The sequence below is a fragment of the Schistocerca americana genome, unplaced genomic scaffold (genome assembly GCF_021461395.2).
Source record: "Schistocerca americana isolate TAMUIC-IGC-003095 unplaced genomic scaffold, iqSchAmer2.1 HiC_scaffold_16, whole genome shotgun sequence".
In the NCBI taxonomy this organism is placed as follows: domain Eukaryota; kingdom Metazoa; phylum Arthropoda; class Insecta; order Orthoptera; family Acrididae; genus Schistocerca; species Schistocerca americana.
Window position 1 is genome coordinate 2145232 of NW_025725687.1, and position 10886 is coordinate 2156117.

Consider the following 10886-nt stretch of genomic DNA (forward strand, 5'->3'; position numbering starts at 1 on the left):
CTCTAACTTTCTATGATTTGAACCTCTCCTGAGAGTCCAGTTTTAGATTAAGATGCTTCACTTTAGGTTTACTGTATACCTTGACCCTTCTTAATGACGATGAAACACAGAAATTGTATCCGAATTTAATACAAAAGGCACAATGCCGACTTAAGTAGAAGAGGAGTGACACTCTAACTTTCCATGATTTGAACCTTTTCTGTGAGTTCAGTTTTAGATTCCGATGATTCACTCCAGGTTTACTGTATACCTTGGACCTTCTTATTGACAATGAAACACTGATATGGCATCCGAATTTAATACGAAAGGCACAATGCCGATTTAAGTACAATATGTCTCACACTCTAACTTTCTATGATTTGAACCTCTCCTGTGAGTCCGGTTTTAGATTCCCATGCTTCACTTCAGGGTTACTGTATACCTTGGACCTTCATATTGACGATGAATCACAGAAATTGCATCCGAATTTAATACAAAAGGCACAATGCAGACTTAAGTACAAGAGGACTGACACTCTAACTTTCTGTGATTTGCACCTCTCCTGTGATTCCAGTTTTAGAGTCGGATGCTTCCCTTCAGGTTTACTGTATACCTTGGACCTTCTTATTGAAGATGAAACACAGAAATTGCATCCGAATTTAATACAAATGGCACAATGCAGACTTAAGTACAAGAGGACTAACACTCCAACTTTCTATGATTTCAACCTCACCTGTGAGTCAAGTTTTAGATTCTGATGCTTCACTTGAGGATTACTGTATTCCTTGCACCTTCTGCTTGACGATGAAACACAGAAAGTATATCCGAATATAATACAAAAAACACAATGCGGACTTAAGTACAAGAGGACTGACACTCTAACTTTCTATGATTTGAACCTCTCCTGTGAGTCAAGTTTCAGATTCCGATGCTTCACTTCAGGTTTACAGTATACCTTGGACCTTCTTATTGACGATGAATCACAGAAGTTGCATCCGAATTTATCACAAAAGGCACAATGCCGACAGAAGTACAAGAGGACAGACACTCTAACTTCTTTTGATATAAACCTGTCCTGTGAGTCCAGTTTTAGATTCCGATGCTTCACATCAGGTTTACTGTATACCTTGGACATTCTTATTGACAATGAATCACAGAAATTGCATCCGAATTTAAGGGGGGACGTACACGAAACTGCAGTAATTTTAAAAGTATTTTATAAAACTCTAATTTTTTAAGATAATCAATCCAAATTTGGTACAGTTATTAAGAAATGTTATGCGCATATGAACCTAAATTTTCATTTTTATTGACCTTTTACATCTTTAATTATTAACAATTAATTTTTTTTCAACAATGTAATTACAAATGTTCCTTTTTTGAGAAAACTGTGAGAGCAATGTTAATGAATTTTTGTACACACTTTCATACCAAATAATTACAAAACTCTGTGGAGCAGAATTTTTATATCTTCTTTTGTTCAGTTTTTACGGGTCTCCCAATTTCCCTGAAAAATAATATATCAAATTTAAGGAATATTTTCTACCATAAATACCTTACTATTTTATTAAATGAAAATTCCTTCCACAGAATTTTTCACTATAGTACTGACTAGTCATATACCAAATTTCACTTCTCTACCTTTTGTGGTTTTTGAGAAAAAGGTACATAAAGTTATAAAAATGTAAGTTACGGGAAAACTGAATCAATGATTTGATAGTGTTTGTATTAGGTCTTACCGTCTCTGTGTGAACTAGTGCAAGCCATATGCATACTCCTCTTCATCTGCAAGCAGTCTCTTCTTTGCTTGTCTTCTTTGGTTAACCTGCTGTTCAATTTTATTGGCTGTAATATCAGCCGCAGCAACTCTTTTGTCATCGATGTCCTTCAATATTGAATAGGTGAAAGCTCCTGGATGAAATCCTAGCCTCTGTAGAGTTTTTATTCTTCCAAGATTACCATTGTTAAAAACTAAACAAGCATCATATGCAGCAATTTCAACAATAATTGTTGAAACAAATGTTGTTTTTGGGCAACGTTTCCAAATCAGTGAGTTGTAACTTTCATTAGGGTTTTGTGTCTTTCCATGCACACACTTTCGTAGGAGGTCTGGCTCTGCTAAACACCTAAATGTTGGTTTTATAGCACTTAAAACAGCCACAGGTAAACTGTGCTTGTGTGAATAGTTCATGCCATCACGCTCAGCCTGCTTGAATTTGCACCACGATATGTCACACAAATTATGTACAGGTTTGTCATCTGTGGATAGTTTATGAAAATAAATAGACCACACAGCCTTCTGCATGTTATTCAAATTTCCACTGTTGTCCCTTATTGCCTTGCCATAGTACACTTGTAAAGAATGAATTTCTTTGTCTGTGAGTCTGTTGGGACCACCTAAAAGTTTTCCATCCTCAAGTTTCCTGCCCTTCAATTCACGTTTCAATTTTAAAAGTCTGCCTCCCATTCGTTTTTGCACATGTCCAACACATTCCAACTTTTCTATAGCACAATGGGGACCATAAGGTTCACTTTCCAAAACAGTTTTGAAGGAGCTGGAGTCACCATCACCAAGGTATTTTGTGTATCTAACACCGTACTTTTCCACACTTCGATGGAACATAAGTTTCATAGCTGCAGGTTCCATTCCACCACTAGAACCAGAATAATTTCTACAGCACACTTTCTTGTGTTCAACCTGCCACTTATTTTCTTCCACTTCACCAGCTCTCTTTCCGAGTACACAGCTATAGCAATATTTGCTCATTACCTGAACGTCAAGAATTTTTCCAGTATCAACACTAATGACAGATGATACTCCATACAGTGATGTATGTCCACGCTTCATCCACGTTCCATCACATGACACACACAAATCGGTGTCTGGCGTGTTATCTGCTTCTGTCTTTAGTTCACTATTCATCTTCACAGCTTCCTTTGCAGAGGACTTCAAGTTTTCTTCCACTTCCTCTTGAAGAGCACTTAGCAGTGTTTTATTTCCAGTGGTGTACCTAGCACTTGGTTGTGGCATGTTCATGATCCCACAAAACAGTCTGGTACCTTCCCTGCCTATGCCCAAACATCTCATGCCATATATTAAACGCATATTTGCTTCATATATCCGGTTACTTGATGCCGAAGTTCTAAAAGCAGTGTCTGAATGACAGCTTTCACAAGTAAGATGCAACATACACACTATTCCAATTCTGTTTTCTTCGTCATATAATCTCAAACTTTTTGCACCACAGTCAGCACATACACAAGCAGATGATATAATATCAGATAGTATTTTCAAATCAATAAGCCTAAAACCACTAGTAGCTTGAGTGTCTGAGCCACAATCATCAAGTGATTGACAGCTGTCAATTTTCCTTCTCGAAGCACTCGCTTTCTTGGTTGAAGTATCGTTTCCATTTGTTATTATGGGGCTGGTTTTCAAGTTGTCTTTACTACATCGAGAAGCTTGACACTTTCTAACCTTTTTAAACACCTTACTAGAACGCGGCATGCTGCAAAATATAATAACAAGTCTACTTACAACTTTCGTAAAAATGTATTCCAAACAAACACTCGTAAACAAACGCTATAAATCAAAGAATATAAAACCAGCGGCAGAGATATTATTCCACAGCCTTCTTGATGTAGTACACAAACGTTCCCTGCATTGTGACTGCACAAAACTGGAAAAAAACGCAGTATAAATAGATATACGAGAGGATGAAGACCAAGATGGGGGGGCGTCGCCCTGTGCAAGCTATTACAAATTATTATTTTTTTCCCCCTTAGAAGCGGAATTGGAACGTAATATTTGGTAATTGAAATTTCAATACCATGTAGTAAATGAAGAGCCAATAAAATTTTTTTCACAAATTTGGTCATTTTCATGTACGTCCCCCCTTAATACAAAAGGCACACTGTCGACTTAAGTACAAGAAGACTGACACTCCAACTTTCTATGAATTGAACCTCTCCTGTGAGTCCAGTTTTAGATTCCGATTCTTCACTTCAGGTTTACTGTATCAATTGGTCCTTCTTATTGACGATGAAACACAGAAATTGCATCCGAATTTAATACTAAAGGCACAATGCCGACTTAAGTACAAAAGGACTGACACTCTAACTTTCTATGTTTTGAACCTCACCTGTGAGTTCAGTTTTAGATTCCCATGCTTCACTTCAGGTTTGCTGTATACCTTGGACCATTTTATTGACGATGAAACACAGAAATTGCATCCGAATTTAATACAAAAGGCACAATGCCGACTCTAGTACAAGAGGACTGACACCCTTAATTTCTATGATTTGGACCTCTCCTGTGAGTCCAGTTTGAGATTACGATGCTTCACTTTAGGTTTACTGTATCCCTTGGTCCTTCTTATTGACGATGAAACACAGAAATTGCATCCGAATGTTATACAAAAGGCACAATGCCGACTTAAGTAAATGAGGACTGACACTCTAACTTTCTTTGATTTAAACTTCTCCTGTGAGTCCAGTTTTAGATTACGATGCTTCACTTCAGGTTTACTGTATACCTTGGACCTTTTTGTTGACGATGAAACACAGAAATTGCATGCGAATTTAATACAAAAGGCACGATGCAGACTTAAGTACATGAGGACTGACGCTCTAACTTTCTATGATTTGGACCTCTCCTGTGAGTCCAGTTTTAGATTCCGATGCTTCACGTCAGGTTTACTGTATCCCTTGGACATTCTTATTGACGATGAAACACAGAAATTCCATCCGAATTTAATACAGAAGGCAAAATTCCGACTTAAGTACAAGAGGACTGACACTCGAATTTTCTATGATTTGAACCTGTCCTGTGAGTTGAGTTATAGATTCCGATGCTTCACTTCAGGTTTACTGTATGCCTTGGACCTTCTTATTGATGAACAAACACAGAAATTGCATCCGAATTTAATACAAAAGGCACAATGCCGACTTAAGTACAAGGGGACTGACACTCTAACTTTCTATGATTTGAACCTCTCCTGTAAGTCCAGTTTTAGATTCCGATTCTTCACTTCAGGTTTACTGTATCCCTTGGTCCTTCTTATTGACGATAAAACACAGAAATTGCATCCGAATTTAATACAAAATGCACAATGCCGACTTAAGTACAAGAGGACTGACACTCTAACTTTCTTTGATTTGAACCTCTCCTGTGAGCCCAGTTTTAGATTCGGATGCTTCACATCACGTTTACTGTATACCTAGACCGTCTTATTGACGATGAAACACAGAAATTGCATCCGAAATTAATACCAAAGGCACAATGCCGACTTAGGTACAAGCGGACTGACACTTTAACTTTCTATGATTTTAACCTCTCCTGTGAGTTGAGTTTTAGATTCCGATGCTTCACTTCAGGTTTACTGTATACCTTGGACCTTCTTATTGATGATCAAACACAGATATTGCATCCGAATTTAATACAAAAGGCACAATGCCGACTTAAGTACAAGAGGACTGACACTCTAAAATTCTATTATTTGAACCTCACTGGTGAGTCCAGTTGTAGATTCTAATGCTTCATTTCAGGTTTAATGTATGCCTTGGACCCTTTTATTCACGATGAAACACAGAAATTGCATCCGAATTTAATAGAAAAGGCACAATGCCGACTTAAGTACAAGAGGACTGACACCCTAAATTTCTATGATTTGAAACTCTCCTGTGAGTCCAGTTATAGATTCCGATGCTTCACTTCGGGTTTACTGTATCCCTTGGTCCTTCTTATTGCCGATGAAATACAGAAATTGCATCCGAATTTAATACAAAAGGCACAATGCCGACTTAAGTACAAGAGGACAGACACTCTAACTTTCTATGATTTGAACCTCTCCTGTGAGTCCAGTTTGAGACTCTGATGCTTTACTTCAGGTTTACTGTATCCCTTGGCCCTTCTCATTGACGAAGAAACACAGAAATTGCATCCGAATTTAATACAAAAGGCACAATGCCGACTTAAGTAAGTGAGGAGTGAGACTCTAACTGTCTTTGATTTAAACTTCTCCTGTGAGTCCAGTTTTAGATTCCGAGGCTTCACTTCAGGTTTACTGTATCCCTTGGTCCTTCTTATTGCCGATGAAACACAGAAATTGCAACCGAATTTAATACAAAAGGTACAATGCCGACTTAAGTACAAGCGGACTGACACTATAATTTTCTATGATTTAAACCTCTCCTGTGAGTCGAGTATTAGATTCCCATGCTTCACTTCAGGTTAACGGTATCCCTTGGACCTTCTTATTGACGATGAAACACAGAAATTGCATCCGAACTTAATACAAAAGGCACAATGCAGACTTAAGTACAAGAGGACAAACCTCTAACTTCCTTTGATTTAAACCTGTCCTGTGAGTCCTGTTTTAGATTCCGAATCTTCACTTGAGGTTTACTGTATACCTTGGACCTTCTTATTGACGATGAATCACAGAAATTGCATCCGAATATAATACAAAAGGCACAATGTCGACTTAAGTACAAGAAGACTGACACTCTAACTTTCTATGATTTGAACCTCCCCTGTGAGTCCAGTTTTAGATTCCGATTCTTCACTTCAGGTTTACTGTATCCCTTGGTCCTTCTTATTGACGATGAGACACAGAAATTGCATCCGAATTTAATACTATAGGCACAATGCTGACTTAAGTACAACAGGACTGACGCTCTAACTTACTATGTTTTGAACCCGACCTGTGAGTCCAGTTTTAGATTCCCATGCTTCACTTCAGGTTTGCTGTATACCTTGGACCTTTTTATAGACGATGAAACACAGAAATTGCATCCGAATTTAATGCAAAAGGCACAATGCCGACTTAAGTAAAAGAGGACTGACACTCTTACTTTCTTTGATTTAAACTTCTAATGTGAGTCCAGTTTTAGATTCCGATGCTTCACTTCAGGTTTGCTGTATCCCTTGGACCTTCTTATTGGCGCTGAAACACAGAAATTGCATCCGATTTTAATAATAAAGGTACAATGTCGCCTTAAGTACAAGAGGAGTGACACTCTAACTTTCTATGATTTGAACCTCTCCTGTGAGCCCAGTTTTAGATTCGGATGCTTCACATCAGGTTTACTGTATACCTTGGACCTTCTTATTGACGATGAAACACAGAAATTGCATCCGAATTTAATACCAAAGGCACAATGCCGATTTAGGTACAACCGGACTCACATTTTTACTTTCTATGATTTGAACCTCTCCTGTGAGTTGAGTTTTAAATTCCGATGCTTCACTTCAGGTTTACTGTATACCTTGGACCTTCTTATTGATGATGAAACACCGAAATTGCATCCGAAATTAATACAAAAATCACAATGCCGACTTAACTACAAGAGGACTGACACTCTAAAATTCTATGATTTGAACCTCTCCTGTGAGTCCAGTTATAGATTCCGATGCTTCACTTCGGGTTTACTGTATCCCTTGGTCCTTCTTATTGACGATGAAATACAGAAATTGCATCCGAATTTAATACAAAAGGCACAATGCCGACTTAAGTACAAGAGGACTGACACTCTAACTTTCTATGATTTGAACCTCTCCTGTGAGTAAAGTTTGAGATTCTGATGCTTTACTTCAGGTTTACTGTATCCCTTGGCCCTTCTTATTGACGAAGAAACACAGAAATTGCATCCGAATTTAATACAAAAGGCACAATGCCGACTTATGTAAATGGGGACTGACACTCTAACTGTCTTTGATTTAAACGTCTCCTGTGAGTCCAGTTTTAGATTCCGATGCTTCACTTCAGGTTTACTGTATCCCTTGGTCCTTCTTATTGCCGATGATACACAGAAATTGCATCCGAATTTTATACAAAATGTACAATGTCGACTTAAGTACAAGAAGACTGACACTCCAACTTTGTATGATTTGAACCTCTCCTGTGTGTCCAGTTTTAGATTCGGATGCTTCACATCAGATTTACTATATACCTTGGACCATCTTATTGACGATGAAACACAGAAATAGCATCCGAATTTAATACAAAATGTACAATGCCGACTTAAGTACAAGCGGACTGACACTATAACTTTCTATGATTTGAACCTCTCCTGTGAGTCGAGTTTTAGATTCCGATGCTTCACTTCAGGTTAACTGCATCCCTTGGACCTTCTTATTGACGATGAAACACAGAAATTGCATCCGAATTTAATACAAAAGGCACTATGCTGACTTAAGTAGAAGAGGACAGAACCTCTAAACTTCTTTGATTTAAGCCTCTCCTGTGAGTCCAGTTTTAGATTCCGATGCTTCACTTCAGGTTTACTGTATCCCTTGTTCCTTCTTATTGCCGATGAAACACAGAAATTGCATCCGAATTTAATACAAAAGGTACAATGTCGACTTAAGTACAAGCGGACTGACACTATAACTTTCTATGATTTGAACCTCTCCTGTGAGTCGAGATTTAGATTCCCATGCTTCACTTCAGGTTAACTGTATCCCTTGGAGCTTCTTATTGACGATGAAACACAGAAATTGCATCCGAATTTAATACAAAAACACAATGCAGACTTAAGTACAAGAGAACAGAACCTCTAACTTTCTTTGTTTTAAACCTCTCCTGTGAGTCCAGTTTTAGATTCCGATGATTCACTCCAGGTTTACTGTATACCTTGGACCTTCTTATTGACAATGAAACACAGATATGGCATCCGAATTTAATACGAAAGGCACAAAGCCGATTTAAGTACAATATGTCTCACACTCTAACTTTCTATGATTTGAACCTCTCCTGTGAGTCCGGTTTTAGATTCCCATGCTTCACTTCAGGGTTACTGTATAAATTGGACCTTCTTATTGACGATGAATCACAGAAATTGCATCCGAATTTAATACAAAAGGCACAATGCAGACTTAAGTACAAGAGGACTGACACTCTAACTTTCTGTGATTTGCACCTCTCCTGTGATTCCAGTTTTAGAGTCGGATGCTTCCCTTCAGGTTTACTGTATACCTTGGACCTTCTTATTGACGATGAAACACAGAAATTGCATCCGAATTTAATACAAATGGCACAATGCAGACTTAAGTACAAGAGGACTAACACTCCAACTTTCTATGATTTCAACCTCTCCTGTGAGTCAAGTTTTAGATTCTGATGCTTCACTTGAGGATTACTGTATTCCTTGCACCTTCTGCTTGACGATGAAACACAGAAAGTATATCCGAATATAATACAAAAAACACAATGCGGACTTAAGTACAAGGGGACTGACACTCTAACTTTCTATGATTTGAACCTCTCCTGTGAGTCAAGTTTCAGATTCCGATGCTTCACTTCAGGTTTACAGTATACCTTGGACCTTCTTATTGACGATGAATCACAGAAGTTGCATCCGAATTTAACACAAAAGGCACAATGCCGACAGAAGTACAAGAGGACAGACACTCTAACTTCCTTTGATTAAAACCTGTCCTGTGAGTCCTGTTTTAGATTCCAAAGCTTCACTTCAGGTTTACTGTATACCTAGGACATTCTTATTGACAATGAATCACAGAAATTGCATCCGAATTTAATACAAAAGGCACACTGTCGACTTAAGTACAAGAAGACTGACACTCCAACTTTCTATGAATTGAACCTCTCCTGTGAGTCCAGTTTTAGATTGCGATTCTTCACTTCAGGTTTACTGTATCAATTGGTCCTTCAAATTGACGATGAAACACAGAAATTGCATCCGAATTTAATACTAAAGGCACAATGCCGACTTAAGTACAAAAGGACTGCCACTCTAACTTTCTATGTTTTGAACCTCACCTGTGAGTTCAGTTTTAGATTCCCATGCTTCACTTCAGGTTTGCTGTATACCTTGGACCATTTTATTGACGATGAAACACAGAAATTGCATCCGAATTTAATACAAAAGGCACAATGCCGACTCTAGTACAAGAGGACTGACACCCTTAATTTCTATGATTTGGACCTCTCCTGTGAGTCCAGTTTGAGATTCCGATGCTTCACTTCAGGTTTACTGTATCCCTTGGTCCTTCTAATTGACGATGAAACACAGAAATTGCATCCGAATGTTATACAAAAGGCACAATGCCGACTTAAGTAAATGAGGACTGACACTCTAACTTTATTTGATTTAAACTTCTCCTGTGAGTCCAGTTTTAGATTACGATGCTTCACTTCAGGTTTACTGTATACCTTGGACCTTTTTGTTGACGATGAAACACAGAAATTGCATGCGAATTTAATACAAAAGGCACGATGCAGACTTAAGTACATGAGGACTGACGCTCGAACTTTCTATGATTTGAACCTCTCCTGTGAGTCCAGTTTTAGATTCCGATGCTTCACGTCAGGTTTACTGTATCCCTTGGACATTCTTATTGACGATGAAACACAGAAATTCCATCCGAATTTAATACAGAAGGCAAAATTCCGACTTAAGTACAAGAGGACTGACACTCGAATTTTCTATGATTTGAACCTGTCCTGTGAGTTGAGTTATAGATTCCGATGCTTCACTTCAGGTTTACTGTATGCCTTGGACCTTCTTATTGATGAACAAACACAGAAATTGCATCCGAATTTAATACAAAAGGCACAATGCCGACTTAAGTACAAGGGGACTGACACTCTAACTTTCTATGATTTGAACCTCTCCTGTGAGCCCAGTTTTAGATTCGGATGCTTCACATCACGTTTACTGTATACCTAGACCGTCTTATTGACGATGAAACACAGAAATTGCATCCGAAATTAATACCAAAGGCACAATGCCGACTTAGGTACAAGCGGACTGACACTTTAACTTTCTATGATTTTAACCTCTCCTGTGAGTTGAGTTTTAGATTCCGATGCTTCACTTCAGGTTTACTGTATACCTTGGACCTTCTTATTGATGATCAAACACAGATATTGCATCCGAATTTA

At 38.2% G+C, this 10886-nt stretch overlaps 1 protein-coding gene across 1 annotated transcript; it reads right to left on the reverse strand.

Annotated features, from left to right (window-relative positions):
• Nucleotides 1–1423: 1423 nt before the first annotated feature.
• Nucleotides 1424–3718, reverse strand: LOC124570179. Its single transcript, XM_047131101.1, has 2 exons — nt 1719–3718; nt 1424–1486 (listed from the first exon to the last, which is right to left on the reverse strand). The coding sequence occupies exon 1, from the start codon at nt 3485–3487 to the stop codon at nt 1733–1735; it is 1755 nt and encodes a 584-aa protein (XP_046987057.1). The 5' UTR covers nt 3488–3718; the 3' UTR covers nt 1424–1486; nt 1719–1732.
• Nucleotides 3719–10886: the final 7168 nt, after the last annotated feature.